The 27,851-nt window shown below is 42.1% G+C and overlaps 1 protein-coding gene across 2 annotated transcripts; it reads right to left on the minus strand.

Moving 5' to 3' along the window:
* On the minus strand, positions 1-27,515 carry SH2D2A (SH2 domain containing 2A). 2 transcript variants are annotated; one of them, XM_075193337.1, is made up of 9 exons: positions 27,409-27,515; positions 15,937-16,070; positions 14,715-14,881; positions 8,363-8,452; positions 7,908-8,073; positions 7,061-7,228; positions 4,599-5,114; positions 3,295-3,357; positions 1,189-1,274 (listed from the first exon to the last, which is right to left on the minus strand). In XM_075193337.1, the coding sequence occupies exons 1-8, from the start codon at positions 27,428-27,430 to the stop codon at positions 3,322-3,324; spliced, it is 1,299 nt and encodes a 432-aa protein (XP_075049438.1). In that variant the 5' UTR covers positions 27,431-27,515; the 3' UTR covers positions 1,189-1,274; positions 3,295-3,321. The 2 variants fall into 2 exon arrangements, with proteins under 2 accessions (XP_075049436.1, XP_075049438.1); XM_075193335.1 differs by lacking the exon at positions 3,295-3,357 and having other exon boundaries at positions 1-1,274.
* Positions 27,516-27,851: the final 336 nt, after the last annotated feature.

The raw sequence follows: 27,851 nt of genomic DNA on the forward strand, positions 1-27,851 counted from the left end.
TTGAATTTATCAAGTCAAGAAGATTTTAATTGATTTGCAACTAACAAGCACACACTTGACTTATATTACAGACGTATATTTTACTGACGCAATTTTCAAAAAAGCATCCGTAGCCAGCATCCTGCTGGTTGAAAAACATCCCGGTTAATGTCCGTCGCTTTGTTTGTTTTGCATCTGTCATGAAACAGATGTTGTCTCTATGGAGTGTCATAAGGGCAGCACGTTGGCTCAGTGGTTAACACTTCTGCCTCACAGCACTGGGGTCATGAGTTTGATTCCCGACCATGGCCTTATCTGTGAGGAGTTTGTATGTTCTCCCTGTGTTTGCGTGGGTTTCCTCCGGGTGCTCCGGTTTCCTCCCACACTCCAAAAACATACTGGTAGGTTAATTGGCTGCTATTAAAATTGACCCAAGTCTGTCTGTGTGTATGTGTTAGGGAATTTAGACTGTAAGCTCCAATGGGGCAGGGACTGATATGAGTGAGTTCTCTGTACAGCGCTGTGAAATAAGTGGCGCTATATAAATAAATGATGATGATGATGATTGATGATGATGATGAGCATGCTCAAAACAAGGTTTGGTCCTCTGATGCTCCTCTCTAGTTAGTGACAGTGAGTGTGCGATGGACGAAAAGAATGACAGCGACATAGTTTGTGTCACTACCGTACTTTTAAGTGGGTACATGATATAGGAGAGCAAGTCCTGGGGGTCACGATCTGTGGGTTCCCTGCAGCAAATCCTGTCACTTTCAGAGGTCCCTGGTAAAAAAAAACGGTTCCAGTTTTGCTCCGCGCCACAGGTTAGGCAGCGCAAAGCATTAGCTACAAAAATAATAATACTATATAGATATATATAATATAATATAATATAATGCATACATTCATCTGGAGCATCCCTTTTCGCTCCAGACGCACCACTCCCCCCAAATCATCCATTTTCAATCTGGCAGCTGGCTCCAAGTGAAATATTTCTTCAATCCACAAAATGGCAGCCTCCGTGGTCTATAGGCGCTTCAAAAGCGTTTGTTTACTATATTTGTCCTCTAAGTGACCCAGTCTGTGATGTCTTGTAAAGACCCGCATTGCGTCTCGCATCAGCTATCCTTCCTGGCCGAACGGCTGTTTTTCGGCCTGGCCGGACAGTTTTCCGGAATCTTCTCATAGACGTTTTCCTGATCACCTAAATGCGGGAGGAAGAGTGGTGGATTTGCGTGACACAGGGAGCTCTTGCTGTACGCCGGGTCATCGAACTGTACAGCCGTCTGCGGTTTTGTCTGTAAGAAATTTTTTGGGGAAAAAAAATTAGATTTATTTTGCAGTCAAAATCCTATTTCGTACTTTGATCTCTGTCAGTAATCTGAGGCCTTGTGACAAGTTTATTCCACCAAAAATGCTCAATATATCTAGTTAGATAAAGATGGGGGAAACATCGTACTCACAGGGCTACCCCCTCGGCAAAGACCCTTAAATTCTCTATTATGTCATAGGTCCTTGGATCTTATCCACAGACCAATAGTGGACACAGTTTAAATACAAGCTGGACTTCTGCAGGGAAGTGTGCACTTTGACCGATATAATAAAGCGCTTCAAAACATACAAAAGTATAATAAAATATAATAAATAATATATTTATATAATATAATAAAATTAGTCCTGATGTTCCCTCACTTTCCTGATTAACACATACATCGAAAAGTATTTTAAGAGAAAAATAAATAAGAACATTTGCTGACCCGCAAAACTAGGAGCAGATTGATTTTACGGATGTGCTTTCAAAAAGAATGTGACAGAAGATTTAGTAGGCATACAAACAGAACCATTGTCTGAAAATGACCCTTGCTGAGGCGGAGGATTAAAATCTGCAGCGGAACTTTGCCGGCCACTTTAGCTTTTACGGGCATCGCTGTATATACTTTTCTGCAAATCACAGGGAGAATCTTTGGATCGTTACTTGGCCGAATTCAAGTTGAAACAGCGTTGGTCGGTTACAATGGTGCCCATATAATTAACAAGTAACACCGTAATTCTAAAGTCAGTTATGCTGTGACACGCAGCGGCTAGATTGATTTTTCGTGCAAACCGTTCTTCCTCTGCTGAACCACTCTGCAAGTCTCTACATTGGCTGCCTGTATTTCAATGAATCCGATATAAAATTCTATAAAAAACTAACATACAAGGCCGTCAACAAAATTGCACCGACATAATCTCCTCACTTGTCTCAAAATATCTCCCAACTCGACACCTCCGTTCTGCACAAGATCTGTGTTTCTCTTCAACTGTCATCACATCCTCCCATTCTCGGTTACAGGACTTTTTTCGTGCTGCACCCACTTTGTGGAATTCCCTCCCTCGCACAGTAAGACTTTCCTCTAGTCTTCAAACCTTCAAGCGTTCTCTGAAAACCCACCTCTTCAGACAAGCTTATAATATTCCTCAACCAGCATCTTAATCTCCCTAGGTTACCCTATTACCACCCTCTACACAGCTAACACAAGACAACAACCCTCTGACCAACATTGCTGTGTGACTGATGACACAGCCCACTCAGTACTTTTACCTTTGCATTCTAGCTGGTCCAGTGTACAACATGATGTAGCACATGCCCTTGTGTATCAAACTCCCATTGTCCCATAGATTGTAAGCCTGCGAGCAGGGCCCTCTTACCTCTCTGTCTGTATGTATTACCCAGTATTGTCTTATTAATGTTTGTTCCCAATTGTAAAGTGCTATGGAATTTGCTGGCGCTATATAGATAAATAATGATGATAAAGAGTATAGGAATTTATAACAAACTCTGATTAATATTAATGTATTTTTTCCCTTGGAGATACTAACAAATTGCCACATTAGAAAAAAAAATTATTCTTCTGAAATAGAGCAATTGTCCTTTAAGGGTTGACGTTGTTTCACAGTTAAATTACTTGGGACAGTTTTGAGTAATAAAGCCCACTGCCTGATACAACAGATGAATCAGAATTGAGTAGGAGGTTGGTTGGTTCCTTTTGCAGACAAACAGATGTGATCATAGAAAACAGCGTCAACACACACACACACACACACACGTTAAAGCCTTTCACAAACCAATCAACATTTATGATCAGAGACCGTATGTATCATTGCAGTTTCCCCATACAAGGTACACTGAATTTGTTTACGACATCCATTCAACCGAAAAATGGATTGCATCTAACGGAAATAATAAAAACTCGACAACACACAAGCAAATATTTTCCTGTTTAACAGTAAATGTAGGTTACAGAACACAATTCGGGATTAAAAAAAATCCCAATTTACACATTATGAATTCTGTTCAATCTGATTTCAGAATTTTGATTGAATTGGATGACATCCCGTCTTCTGCTGACCGAAACAAATCAATCAAATGCTATGACTAACGTGTATGTATACCGTAAGTACTTTATTTCCACCATACGGCAGCAGAACTAAGAATGAATGATCTACAAAGTAAGTTTTAATGAAATTAATGTAACAAATGAAAGAGTGTGGATTGAATGCACTCTACACTCCTTAATAGATTTAAAAAACGAAGAGATCCACAGAGAAAGGGAACAAATCGGATGGACAAAGGAATGCAATTCGCCGACAGGTACTGGGGCCTGATTCATTAAGGATCTTAACTTGAGAAACTTCTTATTTCAGTCTCCTGGACAAAACCATGTTACAATGCAAGGGGTGCAAATTAGTATTCTGTTTTGCACATAAGTTAAATACTGACTGTTTTTTCATGTAGCACACAAATATCAACTTTAAATTTCAGTGCACAAATAAGCTATCAAGTATTTGTGTGCTATATGAAAAAACAGTCAGTATTTAACTTATGTGCAAAACAGAATACTAATTTGCACCCTTTGCATTGTAACATGGTTTTGTGCAGGAGACTGAAATAAGAAGTTTCTCAAGTTAAGATCCTTAATGAATCAGGTCCCTGATTTGTAACTTGCTACACTGTACGCAGTGTAAGAGGGCGAAATCTCTGCCGGGGAAACGTTCTATTCTCTAACTAGAATGGTAGAATCCATTTGTTGGGCAGGCAGCTCTTAATTCAAGCAAACTAAACAAAATAAGTGTTTGGAGGGTTGACCAGGTACGTAAAGTGCCGAAATAATGAAAACAAAGGTGCCCCTCTCTGTGTATGAGTTAGATGGCTATGGGTAGTAGTACAGAGGTAAACTGACCTGATATGAATACTGATACTGGCTACGTTTCTTAAGTCAGTTATATGTACTTAGACAGCATCTGTGATTACACCCCTAGACTCCAATGCAGATACACTGTTACTGGTTATTTAAAAATAGGAGGTATCAAACTTGAAAAAATGTAATTATCCAAAGGATTTCAATTCAACCATTGAATGGAAATTGATTGGCCAATGTCATGTAACACAAACACTGGTATACTCTGACTATACACTCAATTACTACGTAGGTCAGTGGCTTGATGTATAGGACAGTGCTAATCAAATGTTCCTATTGGATAAGCAACGATACCTGTTCAGTTGGGTCAAATTAAGTGGCTTTCAGTTAATCCGACATTCCCAATGTACCGAGAATTGTTTATAAACTGTACAAAGCACTTACTTTTGATTTGGAGAAATGTTTGGAAGATATTCCTTCCTGTAGGGTTGGAGACCGGCTGTGCAAACGGATCGAAGAGTGAAAAGCTGAAGTTTTATGCTCAAAAGGCTTTCGTGATGGATGAGAAATAGTAGCGAACCCCTTATGATCCATACCTGCTCTGAGGTCACGCGGTGTCATGGAATGTATATCCACCTCACTATAAACGTTCTCCGTGTTATCACTGCAGGACCCCCGGCCCATAGCGTAAAAGGCTATGGGATCGTGCACACTGTCAACGATGTCCACCAGTGGTGTAGACCACAGGGCCGGCTCTGTGTACGTATGGAATTCTGGTGAGGTGTCTGGAAGTGTTCTGGGAGAAGACTGTTCGTCCTTGCCACCTTTATGATTTCTTGAGGGCTTGTTAACCGATGTGTAGGCAAATATTGAATCCTCGTGGACTTCTGGACTTGGCAATGGTTCTTTCCCAAGAAACACAGTTGCCTTCTCTACGAACGAAGATGAATCAATTTCCACCTATGGGAAAAAAATCTATGATGAGCCATTGTATTTTGATTATGACAACGAGAGGCCAACGAGAAGCCGAATACACTAAGACTTGTGTGTTTGTGCGAGTGTCATTCACTTACCCATTCGGGGTTACGTCACCTGCATTCCCAGCCAATAAGATCCACAGGGAGGGTCTTAGGCTTCTCTATATAATCTCCCTCAGTGGATGCTGGGTCCCTTTGTTTATTGCATCGAATACCTCCCTCCCGCCCTTCAAGTGTAACTGTTTTATTGCATTTCTGTTGGTGTTAACCAATGTTTTCACAGTAGGCAGGAGAGCATTGCAGTCAGCGACTAATTTATAAGCTGCTACCGCTGACTGCCCCCAGGTCATTGCCCCCTTTCGTTTGGAGGACCCTTTGACCTGCTTTGTGTGGGCACGTCATTGTGAGTCCAGAAGGGGTGTAGTCACTCTGACGCCAGATTTAGCCGTAAAGGATTACATCCTGGGACCAGTGGTGTTACGGCAATCTGACCTTCCACTGTCTGGTTTTGCTATTAGCTGTTAGCTGACTGTCATTGATCTCTCCGACACCAGTTTGTGTTTAATAAAACCATGACCTTTTGCCAAATTTACATTGGTGTCCGTGTGGTTATTTAGTTATTCACTTACAGTAATAGTAAGTCTGAGCATGCGAAGGCGGTTTGGGTGCAATGAAAGGGAGATATCAGCACTATGTAGTTTATGATTACTTCCCTGTTTCTGTTGACAAAGGTTTGGTTCACACTAGGACCGAGCATCTGCTTTGCACAGACCACTTGTAAACCGCACAGTGACCTAGAGATGATTGTTCCCAACAACTGTTCACACTACAGCTCGTGCTGTGTTTCTGGAGCGGTCATCTTTAGTGTACACTGTTATTTAAAAGGGGAGGCACAGTGCAGTCGGAATTTCCTGGCACTGCTTGTAAAGAGATAACTAAATCCTACTGTGAAGGATTCCTTAAGGCAATGTAAGGGTTATCAGTGTTCCAGAGTAAAATGTACGGAAATCTTTGTGTAATAAGGGATCTGCTATAACAGAAGAGTCAGAGCTAAGTAGGAGAAAGGGAGCCGTGAAAGTGCAGACTACTTTCTCATTTGATAAAAGTTGGTTGGAGCCTACTATAGATCAGCAACAGCATTAGCAAGTCCTTCATTTCCACCACAAGGCATTAAAAAAAATAGTAATGATCTACAGATGATACAAGTATACACTGAGGGTTATGTTAAAAAAGAAAATGTGTTGAACACTTTCTTATTATGAAAGCCTACCGTAAAAAATAAATGGATCTACTAGCGTGTCCTTGACATTTCTCAGTGGGGTGAGGAGAAAGGTCCACTTTAAACAAATGTCTAAACCCCAACAGAAAAGAGAAAGTTGACAACCCCCACTTTGTAACCTCCATGTGCCTGTTTAGCAGTCGTTCATTCTTGTAGTTTCCATATTTACCGGTACTGGCAAGATTAGACTTGCCTCCCGTTCAATCCAGGGTTACCACACTCCTCCAGTCCAAGATTTCCAAGGTTACATGGAGGTTGAGGTGATACGTACAGGACAGAGTTGTCCATAATTGGACAATACCTTTAAATTCTAATAACTAGGGGCCTGATTCATTAGTGATCTTATCGTGTACAAAAGTTAAGATGCTTATTTTAAGAAGAAACGGGGAGATAAGAGTGAAGTTAAGATGGATTTTCATCTCAACTTAAGAAATTCTTCACTTACACAGTGGATTTTGCTTCTTATCTCCCTTTTCTGGGCATGCACAGAGTGGATTTGCTTAATACAAGCAAAAAATGGCAGATAAGATCACTAATGAATCAGGCCCTAGAATTCCAAAAACATTTTAAATAAAAATGGTCATCACATACTGTACTTTGATTTCATCATATCTAATTGATCACTAAAAGACTTATCAATAGACTTTTACCGGCATTTGTCCTTCGGATAATCTTTTTTCCTTGTCTTTGGGGGATGTGGATAGCAGAGGGACTGTATCTGGTGACACTTTGGTGTGTTTGGTTATCCTGCCGTACATCTGCCCACCGGTGGCGGCATCTGAGGAGTTGTCTGACAGCCCAGTGGGAGAGTTGTGTTTCTGTAGATCACAAAACACATCCAGCTTGTATATAGACATATATTTTGTGGTTTTTTTCCTTCAGATGTGCCTTACGCTCCAATTGGTTGCCTAACAAATCAGGTAATCAACTATCATTTTTATTTTTTAAACGCCCCTGTCATTTTTCCTGCCCCATTGTCTACGCTCCCTTCCTAATGCTGCTCTGCAATAACAAACGCAAGTTATGAGGAGTACTTAGTAAATGTTGGCACTCAGCCCTTATGATTCTGCATAACGATCTTAAAGAGCAGTATAGATCTTATTTTGACATTTATATTCGCTGAAGTCTGTGTATTACTGAGCCCAATAAAATAGATGCAATAAAGTAATTGTTTATAATCAGTTAAATCTGTCCGCTACAATTTCTTTTACCCATTTGTGGCAAGCTGCCATGTAGTGAGGGAGGTTCTTCTGCATCTATGCAGGCAGAGAGTGAGTGACAGTTTTTCTGACTTGCTTTGCAGAAATGCTCTGGGTGGATTGGTGGATTCATATGCAGGGGCGGGGCCAGTCATGTCACAGCAGCTAAACTGACAAAAAAGGCCACAATTCTGTATCAGAACCCATTAGATCAGATATTATTATTATTCAAAGAATCACTCCGCAGTAGATATTAAGTCAGTAGCCACCTGTTTCAGAAGAGCCACGATTGGAGTACCTTAGAGCAGGGTGTTGTCAGCATCTCTTTGAATGGCTCCACCGGAAACATGGAGTAATGTTGGATGAGATCTTCTAGCTGAGGATGCGTGCTCTTCTCCCCTTCAATCAGATACTGCTCGTCTTCCTGTTGGTCGAGTTTGAAATGACGACAGCGCTCGGTGCCCCTACAAATGAAAGAAAATCCTTTAGGCTCTAAACCATTCACCCAAGCCAGAAACTTAAAGCCCAGTCCATCCATAGCGGCAACCTGACCCACCACGCTCTGGTTGGAAACGGTAGCGTGCAATATTACCAATAAATTAGGTAACTGGCATTCTTTAATGCCATGCTCTTAATTTTGCTGCCCCATCTCTAAGCCTGAGACAGGTGCCTCTGGTCGCCTTATCGTATATACATCTTAACGTAGACACAGTATACGGCTGTAGATGTCGGTTAGAAGAGGGCGCGTCTTACCTGTAAGACAGGACAAATCCTACGCGACTTTCACAGAAGCGGACGAGGAAACATCCCAGTGGTTTATCGTGCAACATCTCTTCTGCTCGGCTGTTTACGACAGTAAAGATATGTTATTGGGAAATAATCGTCTCAGACTGGATTAAGCAGGTACTTTTCTACCCCAGTAGCCCTTTTGTACCCTGATTTTGCTTCCCTCTCTTTTTTTCCATCACCACAGAGCTTCATGGTCCTAACGTTCCCCTCCTATCAATGAAATACGGGTAAGAAATAAGGGCATAGTTGGTGACACTCTCAAAATGTCCAGGAGACTACCAGGAAACTCTGGCCATCTCCGTGAATCTGGACCAGTCAGATAAATGGTAGGTGGGACCCAGTATAATAACGTGATTACAGTCCTCAGTTCCACCCACCGCTGTGTGATAATGCAGTTGTGCTATGGTAGGCGAAATTTCTAGTTTTTTGACGCTGGCACACGTCGCTAGGGAGATAACGGGGTAAGATGATGGCACGAGGGGCATCATGCCACCACTGTCGTCCGGCTGCCCTCTGCCTGGTCCTGTGTGGCCTCTCCACAAATCCAGGCCTATGCATAAGCATTAAACGAGGGAAAGGTCATTTTAGATTATTCTAAAGTTCTGTCAAACCCATATTGTTGTCATGCTCAATACTTTTTACATTAATTAATCTTGTTCAGCCATCCTCTCACGATACAATAGTTCATGGGCATGGTCTAGCAGTAAGGGATAGGCGTGACATCACTGGGGCGGGACATGTGTGACATCATTGGGGCGGGACATGTGTGACATCACTGGGGCGGGACATGTGTGACATCATTGGGGCGGGACATGTGTGACATCACTGGGCGGGACATGTGTGACATCACTGGGGCGGGACATGTGTGACATCATTGGGGCGGGACATGTATGACATCACTGGGGCGGGACATGTGTGACATCACTGGGGCGGGACATGTGTGACATCATTGGGGCGGGACATGTGTGACATCACTGGGGCGGGACATGTGTGACATCACTGGGGCGGGACATGTGTGACATCACTGGGGCGGGACATGTGTGACATCATTGGGGCGGGGCATGTGTGACATCACGGGGCGGGACATGTGTGACATGACTGGGGCGGGATAGGCATGACATAACTGGGGCGGGTTATGGCTGACATCATTGGGGCGGATATGGGTGGCATCACTAAGATGGGACATGTGTAACATCATTGGTGCGGGATATGGGTGACATAATTGGAGTGGGGCATGTGTGACATCATTGTTGCCTATATTAACCAATCAGATTCTAGCTCTCATTTTGTAGAATGTACTAAATAAATGATAATTACAATCTGACTGGTTGCTATAGGCAACATCTCCACTTTTTCAAACCCACAGTTTAGTAAATATACCCCTAGAGTTTATTTAAATTAACAAATCAATCAATCTGTATTAAATCTATACAAAGGCTATCTATATTACAGAACATCTGGTAGTTATACTGAGACAATCTATTGTTTAAAAAAGTTTCACAAGTTTAGAACAGATACTATGACTTAGTACCAAGTAGCATGAAGGCTTTGGTGTAGAAGTTCATGGGAGGGGGGCAAAACACAGTCTTTGCCCACCCAACAGAAATCACGGGGGGCAACTGCAACCTTTGCCCCCCCACAATTTCTACTCCTCTGGGGGTATGTACATTTAGCTTTGTGCTAGACATAATTAAACACAGAAAATATTAACGTTATAATTGGAAGAGAGTAGTCTATGTGAAAACATATATACCTAATAAGTAATAATATAGGTGTTGATGCAATCTATTCAGTGGATGCAAATAAAAATCTATCTCTTTTCTTTAGCTTATATTCTTTAATAACATAAATTCCTAAATACCTTCCTTTGGTGAATCTGCATCTAATTACATTAATGATACTTCTGCAATCTTCACCACAACTTCCCTAGACATTCTGTACACAGGGTCCCTCGGTGTTCTGAACGTAACCCCTACACTGTTTTTAGAAACCTTTGACAACCAGGGTCACATCCTGTTGAAGCAACTGCTGCAGCTCTATTCTGGGTAAGTAAAACAAAGATTGACGTTCGCCCCAGCGACCGCTTCCAGGATATGCAAATTCCTCGCCTTTTGATTTCAAGACAAAAATAATCACCTTTACACCTAGGACTCCACAGACACCAACAACTCCACCTCCTTCTATCTGCGGCAAACGCACTCTAACGGAATAGAAAATATACCCCAAAAAACTTTCTGCGACGCACAATATTCACAAAGCCAGCAAAAAAAAAAGGTTTTCCGTTCCAAAAGTTTTATCTTTGTGGAAGTTTCAAGGTCACAATTCTAGAAAGTTCATTGAAGAAGATCTTTTGCCAAATTGCTTCTCTGTCAAGTTTATCCCCATTGTGTTGTTGTTTTTTTATAAATAGGGCTAAAGATGAGTTCCGATGAATAAAGCTGTCAAAATAACAACATTTTCAGTCCAGATTAGCGACAGTTAATCGCCAAATTCAAGAAACGCCTTTTCTGTCTTATATGAATTGGTTGCAGACTAAGGTGAGATGATGAGGGTGTTAAGGGCATAGAGGAAAGGTTGACAGGAGAGAGAGAGGACCCAGAGGAAAGGTAGAGAGTAGAGATGCTCAGGCTCGGTTTTCTGAAAACCGAACCCACCCGAACTTAGGGGATCTGAGTAGGCTCGCTAGCCAGCTCGGTGCTTTCGCGCGTTCTCGGATCTGAATCGAGGCAAAACGTCACTGTTGCGTTGTCGATCTCGGGGCTTTTGGATTCCATAAGTACCTCCCTCCCCAGGAGATCCAGCGCCATTGCTCACACAAACAGGAGGGATAGCTGTGTTCTTGTCACTCTCCATTCTCCAGGGACATTGCTCAGTGCCATTGCTCACACAGAAACAGGAGAGGTAGCTGTGTTCTTATCACTCTCCATTCTCCAGTGACATTGCTCAGTGCCATTACTCACACAGAAACAGGGGTAGCAGTGTTCTTGTCACTCTCCATTCTCCAGTGACATTGCTGAGTGCCATTGCTCACACAGAAATAGGGGTAGCAGTGATCTTGTCACTCTCCATTCTCCAGTGACATTGCTCAGTGCCATTGCTCACACAGAAACAGGGGTAGCAGTGTTCTTGTCACTCTCCAGTCTCCAGTGACATTGCTCAGTGCCATTGCTCACACAGAAACAAGGGTAGCAGTGTTCTTGTCACTCTCCATTCTCCAATGACATTGCTCAGTACCATTGCTCACACAGAAACAGGGGTAGCAGTGTTCTTGTCACTCTCCATTCTCCAATGACATTGCTCAGTACCATTGCTCACACAGAAACAGGGGTAGCAGTGTTCTTGTCACTCTCCAGTCTCCAGTGACATTGCTCAGTGCCATTGCTCACACAGAAACAAGGGTAGCAGTGTTCTTGTCACTCTCCATTCTCCAATGACATTGCTCAGTACCATTGCTCACACAGAAACAAGGGTAGCAGTGTTCTTGTCACTCTCCATTCTCCAATGACATTGCTCAGTACCATTGCTCACACAGAAACAGGGGTAGCAGTGATCTTGTCACTCTCCAGTCTCCAGTGACATTGCTCAGTGCCATTGCTCATACAGAAACAGGAGGGGTAGCAGTGTTGTCACTCACCACACTGTGAGTGCCATTTCCCGTGTATTCAGGAACCGTGGCCGTCCGCCATCCTGAGGGTCTGCGCATGTGCAGCCCTTATCAAGCCTTCAGTACCTGTTGCTATTAATTGATTGGATGATCAGGCAACCCTCCCTATTTAAACCACCTGTGATCTTCACCTGGTTGCCTGATCTTGGAGTCTCATTTCCCATGAGCCTCTGAAGGTGTTCCTGTGTTCCTCGTGTATTCAGCTCCTGCTGATTCCTGTTGACTGCTATTGTGGTTTCCAGACCACTTCAACTCTCCTGTGTTCCTCGTGTCTGCACTCAGCTGATTCCTATCCGCTGCCTTCGTTACTACTACAGAGTTCCTGTTCACTTCAACTCTCCTGTGTTCATTGTACCTGCATTCAGCAGATTCCTATCCGCTGCCTCCGTTACTACTACAGAGTTCCTGCTCACTTCAACTCTCCTGTGTTCATCGTACCTGCGCTCAGCTGATTCCTATCCGCTGCCTCCGTTACTACTACAGAGTTCCTGTTTACTTCAAACTCTCCTGTGTTCATCGTGCCTGCACTCAGCTGATTCCTATCCGCTGCCTCCGTTACTACTGCAGAGTTCCTGATCGTCTCATCTCTCCAGGGGTTATCGTGTCAGCTCTCCGCTGCCTCCACCTCTACTACTGGATACCAGACATCCTCAACTCTCCGGTGTTCTTCATGTTTCCAGTTCCACTTACTACTGCTTCCTGAGTATTGCTTCATTGATTCTGGATTACCTGCGTGCGCTGCACCAACCTGACTACCGCTTCCACCCTCCAGTGGTCTCTCCTCCTGCCGGCCTCCAGCCGTACAGGTATCCCTGCACGTCTCTCTGACAGCCTGCTCTTCTGAACCGCGGTATGCATACCTTCCATTGACTTTGCTTATGTATTGCATATCCATCTGGACTGAGTTGTGTTCTCCTCAGGAGCCTCCTATCCATTGAAGCTATTGTTACCATTGACTTTGTTTACTATTGCCGGGATAGCTATTGTGACTTTGTATATTTCAAGCAGTGCTTGTCAGTTATCGTTGTATTGTGGATATCATCGTGGGATCAAGTACTCTGTGCCCCGTGTATACTCTGCTTTACATTCATCTCCTCATGCCCCTCCTCACATATATATAGCAGTGGTACAACTTGCTGACGCAGACCACTGACTCCTGTTCCCTGTGACACCAGCTTCAAGTATCCTCTCACATAAGCAGGGGTACAACTTGCTATACGCAGACCACTGACTTCCCCGTTACCTACTTTCACCTGGATTCCATTCCTTCACTATTGACAGCGGTACAACTTGCTATACGCAGACCGCTGACTCTCACTACCTCCTCGCTACTCCTGGACATTCCTCCTCACTATAGCAGTGGTACAACTTGCTATACGCAGACCACTGACTCTCCTCACGTTTCCTTGTCCATCTGGTTCCTCGTGTACATTCATCTACTCATTACCAGTTGCTGCTAGTCATAGACTTTCCTCGAGCATTCTCTCACCATCTGCTGTTTCTCCTGTTCCGTTGTCACCCTGCTACCAGAGAACCATAGTACCAACTATATCACTCTGGTAAGTCCATCATCTGGTGATATCCTGGGCAAAGACTCCTAGTGCCCGTGACAAGTGTTCTTCTCACTCTTCAGTCTCCAGTGACATTGCTCAGTGCCATTGCTCATACAGAAACAGGAGGGGTAGCAGTGTTCTTGTCACTTGACAAATATTGACTGGAAATGACTGAAAATTAATGTTATTGAGGTTAATAATAATGTAGGAACAAAAAAGGAGCCAAATTATGTGATTTTAGCCCCCCCCCCCCAAAAAAAAGGGATTTTAGAAAAAAAATAGGGATCCAAAACCAAAACATGGGGGTCAGTGAACATCTCTAGTAGAGAGGGGATCTTCCACACTCTTTACACTCCCGCAAGAGTGGAGGTGGCAGGGACTTGCTTATGTGACCGTGAAAAAGTCCATGAATGCTGGGAGAGTGGGACCCTGACTGGAAATCAGATTTCGGGCTTTTTTTGGTTTTAACCAAGAACTAGAATTCCCCAATTATTTGGAATAAGGCACCCTATCTTGTAATTTATTACCGACACTAGACGTCACCTCTGGTTTCCGTGGCCGGAATAAAAGAACTGTGAGCCCTGAGGCGACTTCTAATACCTTTATTATGGAATGGAGTAATTGAGTAAGTTTTCTTAATGCCTGTTTTTTCATGTAGCACACAAATACTTGATAGCTTATTTGTGCACTGAAATTTAAAGTTGATATTTGTGTGCTACATGAAAAAACAGTCAGTATTTAACTTATGTGCAAAACAGAAAACTCATTTGCACCCTTTGCATTGTAACATGGTTTTGTCCAGGAGACTGAAATTAGAAGTTTCTCAAGTTAAGATCCTTAATGAATCAGGCCAGTAGTCGGCATTATACGAGTTAGTATTTTCAGCTGAACCAGAACAGTATAAATCGGATCGGTTGCTTTGGGTAACACCAGCTTTTCTGCACCGTTACCAGAGGAACAGTATTTATACAGGTCCACCATTGTATTCCACATAGTCCCTGCACTATCTTTAATGTCATAATAAGAAGTCGTAGTTGTAGTATCTTATTTATCGAATCATTATAATCCATTTTATTTGCATTCTGACGAGGTTACTTACGTCCGTGTGACAAATCCATGGAACCAGTCTGGAAACTGTCCCTTCCTGACCAGTTTACGCCTCTGAGTTTTTTCGAACCATTGGTACGTTTGATCTTTCAGCGTGGTTCCGGGTTTCCTTGGTATCTCCTTGGGTACGGCAGAGTTGGTGGAGGACGCGGGTATATCCTAAGACAAGAGTTACAAATTTACAAACGGTGTGAAACTGACAAACTGCTCCCACCAATCACACACCTGTCAACATATCCGACGGGAAAGTCGTATCGAAAGAGGCCGCATTGTTGATCCATCCAAACCAGACCCAGATGCAACTAAACCAAACTCATATCTGGTAAGACAAGCAGGGCGTGCCCCTTTGGCTGCTGAATATCAAGACTTAGGGGTATATTTGCTAAACTGCGGGTTTGAAAAAGTGGAGATGTTGCCTATAGCAACCAATCAGATTCTAGCTGTCATTTTGTAGAATGTACTAAATAAATGACAGCTAGAATCTGATTGGTTGCTATAGGCAACATCTCCACTTGTTCAAACCCGCAGTAAAACCCCTAGGTGGGAAATGCAGGATTTTGGGCAGGTATGCAGTCTTATGTGCTTAGTAATGTACTATAATGCACACAGTGGTACTGATACCTGAGTAATGTAATATAATGCACACAGCAGTACTGATACCTGAGTAATGATATAGATATATATATATATATATATATATATATCTTACAGCACATGGTTACTCATTGTATCATAATATGAAATAACCTCCCATGTGTTGCAGTCAGGGCCAGATAACCCATAGGGCTAACTGGGCTACAGCCCAGGGGCCTATGGCATCCAGGGGGCCCTTGAAAGTGCTCAGCAGCAGTATTGATCGGTCGGGGGTGCCCCCGGCGCGATCAGTGCTGCTGAGCACTTTCCCTGCAGTCCTTCCCCGGCGCGCTGTAGTCTCCTTGCTGAGGAGATCTCGTGAGTCTCACTCTCACGAGATCTCCTCAGTAAAGAGAGCACAGCGCGCCGGGGAAGAAGGTAAGTGCCAGGGGGGGGGGGGGGGGGCGCGCGGGCAGCTCCGATCACGGGGGGGGGGGGGGGGGGGGGCCCTCACGGGAGAATAGAGGCCCCCTTAGCCCAGGGGCCTCCATTCCCTTAATCCGGCTCTGGTTGCAGTTATATTGAAGGAAGAATGTGAAATTGGGCTTTCTCTGCAGGGGTAGAAGGTAACAGGTTATAACCTTATTCTTGGAGCAGGGGTCCATCTTTGGTTCTGCAGGGGGACTGAGCTCTGCATGGCATAGTGTGGGATTTTCAGGCGTTTCCTCGTTCGGAGGAACAGGTTTGAATGTTCTGAACTGGACGGTTGGGAAGTCTGCGAAGGAGAAGGTATGAACAGGTCTGGTTACAATATTATATTCAAAATTTATTGTAATTTGTTGGAACACATAAACAGCAACAAAATAAAATGGCAGATTATATATCAGAGTCATCCATTTTTAAAACATGTTTTCAAAATTAACATTTTTCGACACCTAATCAATCCATCAACCGGTTCTGACACTTTCCTATCTTGGGCAGCCATTTTGTATCCTGAAACAATAGTCAAAATGAGCAGCCAAAATAATAATGAACAGAATAGAAGAGAAGGTGGGTGGTTTTTGACCAAATATGCCCGTGTGGGTGGAGTTTGGTAGTAACTGGGAAGAATTTGGGCAGTACGTGGGTGGGGCTTGTTATGTACCACTTTCGGGGTTCTGAATGTTGGGAGCTATGCACCCTCAAGTGGACGGGGCAAGATGTAGCGACGTAGCAGTAAATCTTACTGTAGCATAAATATACTGAGCTCAAACAAAAGTTGATATGCCCCCTTATTCTATATATAAGATGCAACTCTCAGTAACCATTTTTATTTTCTACGGTTGGTTACTCAGATTTTCAATTTAGAAAAAATTAGATACTTATGTTTGGCGACCATGTTATGTTGTAGATTATCACACACGAATTACCATCTGTAACGTACTTTTATGTACCTGTTCAACGACAAAAAACGGGGGGGGGGGGGGGGGGGGGGCGACAACAGAAACTGCCAGTATGTTCTGCATAGGAAGCGTGCACAGCAGGAAGAAGCCACAAGAAAATCTATTATGCGGCATGGGGAGAAGAATCTCTGTCCTTACCTTTAGATTGCAAGCTCTTACGACCGCTTCTTCCCCAATTGCTTCCCACCCCTCCTATGTCTCTGTCTGCCTTTGTCTAGGCTTGACATCCTTGTAATTGCCCAGGAGTTGCCTTTTATAATATGAAGTGATTTACGCATACTTGCCAACCTTTGAAAAGCGAATTCTGGGAAAATCCCAGGCAGGGGGCGTGGTTGGGGGCGGGGCGCAGTCAGTCGCGTAATTTTGGCCCCACCCCCGCTACAAAACCGATATTTTGTCACGGGGTGGGGCCAAAATGACACGATTCACCGCAAATCCCGTCATTTTGGCAAGTAAATTCCAGTATGTAGGATACTTACCTGCTCTCCCAGGAGCCCGGGAGAGCTACCCGGATTTCGGGAGTCTACCGGACATTCCGGGAGAGTTGGCAAGTATGGATTTACGTTATGCCTTTTGTATTACTATTTGATTTGTTACCCAGACTTTTTGTGAACTTTTGTTTGTTTCTTAATGTCTATTTATCTGTACTACCAACGTGGACGGTGTTGATAAATAAACACTAATATATATATATAATACCCTTTCACAAAACTATGTCCATATCATATGTGTGTGCAATTTTGCATCTTGGCAAAACCATTTTGCCCCGCAGAAGAGGGGGGTAGTTTTTAGAATGTGCGGACAGATGTTGGCAATGGGGAATGTACTATTCAGTCCTATTAAGTACTAAACCGCAATGCTAAAGTAAAGCCGCTGATTATTTGTGCAGACAGTATTTTCCATATATGCAAATAAAATTATATTTGCAGGGGCGCACGGAGGATTGTCGGGGGGGAGCGGGGTTTCTCCCCGCCGACCCAAAAAAAAAAACCCAAAAAAAAACGAGAGAGAGAGAGAGCTCGCATGCGCAGCAGCTCCGTTTCGCCAGCGCTGTCCTATACAGCAGCCGCGGCGCTGTCTAAGAAGCGTCTGCGGCGGTGCTGTATACAATACAGCACCGCTGCGGACGCTTCTTTGACAGCGCCGCGGCTGCTGTATAGGACAGTGGCCACTTAGTTAGCGCAGGGGGGGGGTTTCTGGAGACTCAGAAACCCCCCCTGAGTGCGCCACTGATTTGCACCCCTTGCATCGCATCATGGTTTGTTCAGGTGCCCCAACTTTTATTGCAATCACCACCACATTTTTAAGAGGTGGCTTCCCCAAGCAAAAATCCCCCCCTTCCCCCATGGAAACTTTCAGTCTCTGACAATCATTGCTGCTCTGTGGCAAATATGAGATCTGAGGCAACGCCTACGAGTGATACAGTAGAAAATGTTTCATCTATTTTTGATGATTGATGTTCTGTAAGGTTAATTCTGTTTTGTTGAATCACGATTAGTCCCCACACATTGTGACCACACAACATGTATCTGTAAATGAAAAATATTGAGCAGTGATATGCAAGCAAGACCTTAACTGATTTCAATGCTGCCGAGGGTAGATTTGAAACATAATGTGACTGCTGACATTTCAACACGGGTCACAAGCATTAGTAAGCCCCACTGAAGGAAATCATGAGAAAACTAATTATAATTATAAATATATATATATATTTTAGGGATAGTGGGTAAGTATGATAATATTATATTATATTGAATTGGCCTCTAAGGGGGGTATTCAATTGACGTCGGGATCGCCGAAAATCCCGCGCTCGAAAATTATTACCATTAATACGGTAATCCTGCGCGTACATACCGTTAATACGGTAATTTACTCGCTGGATTTCAGCTCACAGCTCAGGGAGCTGCGAGCTGAAATCCAGCGATATATTACTGTATTAACGGTAATATTTTTCGAGCGCGGGATTTTCGGCGATCCCGCCGTCAATTGAGTACCCCTCTAAATGTACAGATGGACAGCGCTCCAGAGAAAAAATAGGTCTTCTCGAGTGATGTTAATTTGTACATTTAAGGCTCAATTTGAAAAAAAACAGAAATATATGACCCAATATGGGCACATTATGGTACATCCCATTAGCAGAAGCGCAGTGAAGTGTCGGGTGACTTATCATATATAAGCAAATGTGTGTAACTAAGACTGCATTTTATTTATAAATAGACAGTTTAATAAAAAGTCTGTTCTACTGGTGGACAAAAGTGTAAACCAGTATATCTACCGATCAACCACAACTATAAAACCACCTGCCTAATATTGTGTAGGTCCTCATCGTGCCACCAAACCAGCTCTGACCCATCGAGGCATGGACTCCACAAGGCCTCTGAGGGTGTCCTGTGGTATCTGGCACCAAGACGTTGGCAGCAGATCCTATAAGTCCTGTAAGGTGCGAGGTGGGGCCTCCATGGCTCGGACTTGTTTATCCTGCACATCCCACAGATGCTCGATGGGATTGAGATCTGGGGAATTTAGAGACCAAGTCAACACCTTGATCTCTTTGTCATGTTCCTCAAACCATTCCTGAACTATTTTTGCAGTGTGCTAGGGTGCTGAAAGAGGCCACTGCCATCAGGGAATACCGTTGCCATGAAGGGGTGTACTTGGTCTGCACCAATGTTTAGGTAGGTGGTACGTGTCAAAGTAACACCCACATGAATGCCAGGACCCAAGGTTTCCCAGCAGAACATTGCCCAGAGCATCACACTGTCTCCTCAGGCTTGCCTTCTTCCCATAGTGCATCCTGGTGCCATCTCTTCCCCAGGTAAATGACGCACACGCACCCGGCCGTCCACATGATGTAAAAGAAAATATGATTTGTCAGACCACCTTCTTCCATTGCTCCATGGACCAGTTCTGGCGCTCATATACCCATTGTAGGCGCTTTTGGCAGCTGACAGGGGTCAGCTGGGCTCTCTGAGCGGTCTGCGGCTCCGCAGCTCCATACGCAGCAAGCTGTGATACACTGTGTGTTCTGACAGAGATTAGTTTGAGAAGGGGGTAGTTGAAATCTAGACAACAGTTAAAATTTGTTTCAGTTGATCAATCAATCATTTTATAAATACGTTTAAGCCCCCAATACAAGCCCTTGCCTTTACCTACAATTATTCATTAGTCTGTTTCCTGTGGATCCTATTGCTGATGTGAATGAACCGTAGATTAATAATCTGCTTTCTTTTCTTTCCATACATTTTATTTGAATCAAATCCAAAAGGAGAAACTTTTCTATTTATGCATTTAAACTTCCTTACTTGCTGACATTTCCCATTTTCAAACACAGATGCTGGCTCTTTTTTCCCTGCAATTATTCAGTCATTGGTTTTCTCGGGAACCTATTGCTGATGGAAGTGACCCACTAACCAGTTATCCGCTTTCTAATCTCGGGAACAGATTTATTTGAATCCCCCAATTAAATCCCTGGTATTCTGACAGGACTTCGATAAATTATACTGGTGTATTTCAGGCATTGAGCACGGGAATCATTTTGTTTGGTTCCGAAACAGCCGATTGTAAAAAACAAAACACAGCGCTGAGTGTGAGGTAAAATTTGTACTAATATAATATTTTCATTGGATTGGTTTATACTTGTTCAATAGTATGTAAATCACTAACTGACATTATTATTTTTTAAAAAGCTGTATATGTGACTACCCCGGGTATCACGATTAGTCCAGTGCCCTGAACGCTTGCTGTTTTTTCATGTAACACACAAATACTTGATAGCTTAATTTTACACTGAAATTTAAAGTTGATCTAGGACATGCCCAACCCCAACTATAAATCTGTCATCACATTTTTAATTTACCTCCCCCTCCAATGCAACATGGTTTTGCCTTACTTACTTTTGCTTATTTTTTTTCCTTATCTTGCAATTCATATAGGTTGGATTTTCTTTGCATAAAATACACATACTGCACAGAAAAAATATGTTTGCTTGCCTCCCTATGCACACTAGGGGATATTATTTACTAAACTGCGGTTTTGGAGATGTTGCCTATAGCAACCAATCAGATTCTAGTTATCATTTATTTACTACATTCTACAAAATGACAGCTAGAATCTGATTGGTTGCCATTGGCAACATCTCCACTTTTTCAAACCCGCAGTTTAGTAAATATACCCCTATGTGCGTCACTGTGTACCTCTTCAGTGACTGGATTTTAAATGTTAACCAATTATTTATGATTTTGCAGATTTCTTTGGATAATATTATATGAGTTTAGCTCGTTAATATAATTTTTGGAATCCAACCCAGCGGACTGCTGTAGTTACTGAGGCATTGATAAATGACAGCTTCCTTTTTAAAGAAATGTCTGCAGCTGTCATGCACTGTGTACTTACAGTCCCACTCAGTCAATAATATCTGAATTCTTTCCAATTTACTCAAATCCTTCACTTAGCTAAATATGTTCAGGTATATTGTCTGAAGACGACGGACAAAATATATGGTGACACTCCTAAGTTCCTCTATTTGGTTTATTGAATAATGTTGGCTTTTCAGCTTGGTTATTATCTTGGTGAGAAGGGAACGGATACCATGTGATATCTCACATTACATTGTATATATCACACATACGTCATTTAGGGCACCGTGAGAACTCATGTAGCATCATGGCATCTTATATATTACGGAGCTGAATAATAAACATGAAATAACTGGAGAGTTTATACACAACTAAATATTTCCACCATGCTCTCTTTCAGTCCTCTGCTGCCACCAGGCAATCTTTCACCCCTCTACTGCTACCACTGTACTCTCTCTCACTCCTCTGCAGCAGATTGCCTTGTTAAACAGAGCAGACTATGAGTGACTGACAGTTTTTCAGTCTTTCTTTGCAGAAATGCACACTGCAGATCGATGGATTCCTGCACAGGGGTGGGAAGAGTGATTTCACAGTGACTCATATCACCTTAAACTCATTTTTTTCATTTGAAACCAGTGGCGGAACAGCCGCCACTGCGAGGTGCAGCCTCTCAGGGGCCCAAAGTGGGCTCTGCTTTTCTGTGTTTCTGTTGGTCATCTTTCTGTAATGGAGCAGGTGCTAAAATGTTACTTTACTTTAATAGAGCTGCAGTGGAATTTGAGGTTAACGATAAGCAGTACAAGTAAAATACATTGTTAGTATATGAAAAATGTAACTTTTGGGGTTGCGTTGTCTTTGCAGTAACACATATGCACATAGGTGTAAAAATAAAAATATATGAAAATAACTGGAAACTGCCAGTACGCTTGCTTTTGTCTAAGAAGACTTAAATATTTGTTCACAAACTGCAATAAAACAGTGCCCCCAGTGGCCGGGTAATCACTTAACATGAAAACAGGCTTAGCTTTAGCATTTGCATAGATCAACTTCCCCAACAAAAATGGTAAGCAATACCTTATTATATACATTTTATTTCTATTATCAGCACAATGCACCTTGTGTATATTGCTGTAAATTAAGAACATGTATTTAGGTACTAACATGTCTGAGGCAGGACAGCTCACAGTGTTTGTCTATTTCTTTGTCACAGTATATGGTATGTTAGTGGAACATCTGGTCTGAGCCCAGATAGGGGGATGGTGTAACATTGACCACAACATTCTTTTGAGTGTTCTGTGGGAAGTCTCCTTTCTCGTGATAGAATAACAGTGGAAACGGTCATAATGATGAACTATTCAGGGGAGAAATGAACTTGTGTTATCAGGTATTATGTTCTGCCACTTTGAAATTGACAACCCAATGCAAATACCTTCTATACTGTGTCTGGAGCTAGCTATAATTATAAATTGAATGTATGACAGTGGTTATTCTCATAAATGTCTAACATGTTATATAGTTAAATACTTATAAAGTTAGTTACATAGTTACCTTATACTTGCCTACTCTCCCAGAAGGTCCTGGAGACTCCAGAATTCCAGGTAGGTCTCCTGTACTCTTGGAAGAGCAGGCCATTGTCCCGCATCTGGGAGCCTCCATGACAAAGATTCAGGGCCAAAATGTCACTATTCGCTGCGCCCCACCCGTCATCACCCTTCACACCTCCTCTACGGGAGTTACCTAGCTTCATTGTTAGTAAGGTCCATCAAGTTTAACTTTGCAATTCTAATTGCTTAGATCCAGAGGAAGGCAAAACAAACCCCGTATTGTGACTGTTTTCAATTAAGCTTCACAGTGGGGGAAAATAAAATCCTTCCTGACCCCAAAAATTGATAATCTCCCTGGATTAATCATTCCTATAATGTCCTCTACTAATTATAACGAGATATACCACTTCTTGTAAGAAAGGAGTCCAATCCATTAAAATGCTGATGTATCTCACTGCACTTAAATCTCTTAAAAACATATTTAACTTATTTGAATAATTAATATATAAGGAGTTTATTTTCAAACCTAATGTGCTGGGACTGGCTACAGACAACCAGAGAACAGCCCGACAAGCCATAGCAGGCACGGAGGTCCATCCAAATCAGGAAGGGTGGGCGGGCAACATCCTGTAACTCCAGAGAATGATTTATTCTCCGCCCATCACTTTTATAGACTATTCCTTAGTCCTCTCCTATGACATCAGATGGGCGTACACATCCCCAGTTACATTTTTTACCTTAGATGGATAAATTTAGTGACATGACACAGCCTCGGCTTTTAATTTCCTTCATGCTTACTTCAGCCCTCAGTTCTTACTCTAAAACTTCTTAGTGACCGATCACCACCTTTCTTTGTTGTATTCGCTACTGATGACCCCTGTATGGTCATTGGTATGAAAAGTTCATTACACAAATCTTTTTATTATACTTTATATTAAGCAGGCCACCTCTAGTGAGCCTTTGTTTCCAAAATAAACAAACTTAATATTTCTAACTTACTTTTATTTGTAAAGGGAACAGAAGGGTAAATTATAGAGTTGTCCCATGTCTTTCCATGTTCTTCCTACAGCTGCGCACCAAGTTTATGATGAGGTTGATCTAGGGGCAGTGGTAAATACAATGATTGCATCATTTATCCCACTTTTTAGGCATCCCAAGATTGTATTTGCCTTTCTGGCCACTGCCTGACACTGTTGGAATCCATTTAATGTTTAATTAGGGTATTTACAGCCACAACCTAGGTGTATAACGCTGCATTTATCCTGCCCAGTTTTGTACAAATCTTTCTCTAGCAACTTACTATCCAGCTCTGAGCTAACGATCCTACAAAGCTTAGTGTCATCAGAAAATATAGATACCTTGTTAATAAAAAGTTGGCCTAATACTGATCCCTGTGGTATACCAACAACAACAAGAAACAGGGGCCCAGCAAGTACTACATTTAGGCTTTTTTAGCACATGTGGGTGCATGCCATCTGTACCACGTCCTTATCTCTCTTAATCTTGTTTAGATATAACCGCAAGTTCTACTGCATTAGACAAGTAACAATTCTGTTACACAATCTATTTCCTGGCATTTTTCACTTCTGCAAATACAGACATTTGAGAAACATTTTGTGATTAGACCTGCAAAGTATATCAAGTAAGGCTGGGGGCACACTAGATTAACGGGCCAATCACACGATAAACAACCGTTAAGTTCGATATTGCAATAGTGTATACGTTCCCACGATCATGTTTTATCGTACCAAAGCACATTGTATTGTTTGATTTTATAAACAGACTAAAAATCTCTATAAATGATGGAACAATGTCGTTCCAATCCTGCAGTGTGTAAGCACTCAGGACCGGCAGTGTCCATAGATCTCTATGGAGGGTGCAGAGTCACCATCTTTTCAGCCAATGGTTATGACAGATGAAGAGCACAGATCTGACGGTAAATCTTGTAAAATGTGTATAGTGTGTACACAGGAATCGGCTTCTGATCGGGACTTTCGGTAAAATCGTTAACGATATCGCGTCGGGAGAAATCTTCTGTAGTGTGTACCCAGCTTAAGAATGCAGAGATCTGATCACATGTAACATACACAGTTGAATCTCAACAATATCACAAAGCAACATTTAAAAAAAATCTTATAAACTTTTTAAACTCTAATAATCCTACACCTGTGTTTAAGCAGGTATTGCTAAGTCACAGCCAAAGCCCATCATCATCATTTATTTATATAGCGCCACTGCTTCCGCAGCGCTGTACAGATAACTCACATCAGTCCCTGCCCCATTGGAGCTTACAGTCTAAATTCCCTAACACACACACAGGCAGAGAGAGAGAGAGACAGACTAGGGTCAATTTTGATAGCAGCCAATTAACCTACTAGTATATTTTTTTGAAGTGTGGGAGGAAACCGGAGCACCCGGAGGAAACCCACGCAAACACAGGGAGAACATACAAACTCCTCACAGATAAGGCCATGGTCAGGAATTGAACTCATGACCCCAGTGCTGTGAGGCAGAAGTGCTAACCACTGAGCCACTGTGCTGCTCAGTATTATGATTATGATTTTCGTTAACATAGGAACTGGCCAAAAGAAGGATGACCTGTCCTATGTAGCTTAACACAGGCATAAAGATGGAATGTTAACAAAACGGCATTCCGTGAATCTCATGCAATAATCCTATCAGGGACCACTGGCTATGTTCTGCTTTCCTTGTCTCCCCATCTAGTTGTCTCCACGCTGCTCCATTAATATTACTAGGAAAAATAGACTGGAAAATGAACTAGAAATTGTCACAATCAGTAACTACATAATCCTTGTGTCTAAACCTCAGACTAATCTGTCTGACACAGACATCATCTTCTATTTTAAGGCGGCACAAGGCGCCGAACAAAGAGCGTTATAAACATACAAAATAAAACACGAGCACTACACTAAAGTCAAACAAGTTTAAATGTCACATAAACTAGAACATGACAGGTAGACCAAAGAAAGGATTTGTGGACAAGAGACAGAAGGGAAGAGATCTTAGTTTAGATTCTAGAGGTATAAATAACACAGACAGTTTAGTCTTTTGGGGATACCTATATTTGGGGTCTGTGTGGTGTGGTTAAGCTGCCGTTAATTCATACAACAGTATGTGGGTATTACCTCCTACACTTAATACCACAGGAACTCTCTTCTGCCCTTTGTGTGTTGTAAGAAGTGAAACGTCTATGTACCATACTTATTTTTTTTTCTATTTGAGACAGGTACCTAATAGTACCGGTAGACTGTAGTCTCCTTTAATCAGTGTTTTATGAGAAAGGATGTTCTTATTTCTATCTATATTGTGCGCTCTAACATTAAACCATTAGGCTGCGGTCTACGCTTGTCAGTCTCTTAACATTTCATCCTCATCCTCAGCTATTTATATAGCGCCACTAATTCCGCAGCGCTGTACAGAGAACTCACTCACATCAGTCCCTGCCCCATTGGAGCTCACAGTCTAAATTCCCTAACATTTACACGAATATATTAAACAAGCGATGTAGCTGCACTCCTGTAAATTATATCTTTATAATCAGTCAGTCCTGATCTCATTGCTTATAAATCGGTGAGTTCTGATGTTATAACTTCAGTGTATTATAAGGAATAGTGTACTCCTGCCTGTAAAGCGTTACGGATACTGGAAATCACCTAAAAAGTCTGTGATCTGTGGAGCAGCCCTGTGGCATTGTCCCTATTTATGGTGACTTAACTCCATGGAGACTTATAATATCCTTATAATTTACGGGTAAATTATTCCATTTATATTGATTTCAGTGAGAAAGGATCTCCCGTCATACAAAAGGTTATAAACTGTTTTGGAAGCTGTCCAGTCTACCAATATGACAGTCAAATCTGACATTATTAATATTTAGATTGTAAGCTTATTGGAACAGAATTGTCCCTTCATAATTTAGACTCACTTTTAGTTTTACCTCTTGAAAAAAACCTCAATTCTTTATACAAGGTCTCTTTTCTTCTTTATGTTAAAGATTTAGATTAGAGTTAGATTTATATACTCTTTAGTCAACATTGTTTTGTATTTGTGATATGTGATTATTTGTGTTATTATATTGGCAATAATATTAAACTATTAATGGAAAATGTTTACCCCATAACTAATGTCCTTTATATATAAGTAGTACTTTTTGTGTGTGTTTATTATCAGCTTGGTATTCCTTCACCATTTGACGTTGCAATATATAGTCTACATCTTGTCAAGTTAATTACTGCACATTAACGTTAAGCTACATACTAGATTTCAAGCAAAAATAGCATATAAACCATTCAGCAATACCTGTGCCATTGTTTTTCTCTTTTATCGAGATGTAATGAATATTTACCAATCTTTTAAAATAACTTGCCACCCAAAATATGCAGATTGCTTATTGACATTTAAGTTTCTCAAGAGGTTCTGTAAAATTTCCATAGCAGAAAGTAACAATCACATATTCTACTCTCGCATGTTAACGCTCAGCAGAACTCGCGATCCTGGTCTGCGATGCAAACCCATGCGTGTCCCATTAAAATTGGATGCGTTTTCCTAAACATAGGCATCTATCGTCGCAAAAGAGGATTTGCACCGGAGTTATATATAAATTAGCTCAATAGCAATAAATTACTTTAAACAAAAAACACAATATTTCTTGGCACAAAATATTGAAATATTAAAATGACCCTGAAAAGTAAAGGCATTTCAAGGTAAGTGTTGTAGATGATTGTCTGCAGGCTGATAGATTTTTGCATTACCTTGTTGGTAGTAAAACGCCATTGCCCCCGATTCTGGTGCACTATGAGCCGTTGGTGGCACGGACCGAGTGTGAGAACATTGTTCTTATGCACTGACATGCAGGAAATAAACCTAAGCCACAGAACAGAGCAAGAAGCTGTGTTAAGCAGAAAAACGTACACTTACCAACGTCATGGAAACGGTGCTCACTGCTGCTGAGGTTTTCAGTTGTGAGAAACACTCAGATGAGCGTCCTGTTTGATGCACCAAGTTAGACATTAGTCCTGTACTTGGTGAATATATATTCCTCTGAAGCTGTTATTCACACCTCCCAGTCACTAGGACCCATAAGCCTAGTATGAGCAGATCAGAACCTGTGTAGGCTGAGAGTGACAGCCAGGGACCAGTGATGGAGGAGAGGAAGTACCGGCATCCCCTGGCAATCTGGGGAGCAGGTCCTTGG

This window comes from Mixophyes fleayi, chromosome 12 (assembly GCF_038048845.1).
Source record: "Mixophyes fleayi isolate aMixFle1 chromosome 12, aMixFle1.hap1, whole genome shotgun sequence".
Lineage (NCBI taxonomy): Eukaryota > Metazoa > Chordata > Amphibia > Anura > Limnodynastidae > Mixophyes > Mixophyes fleayi.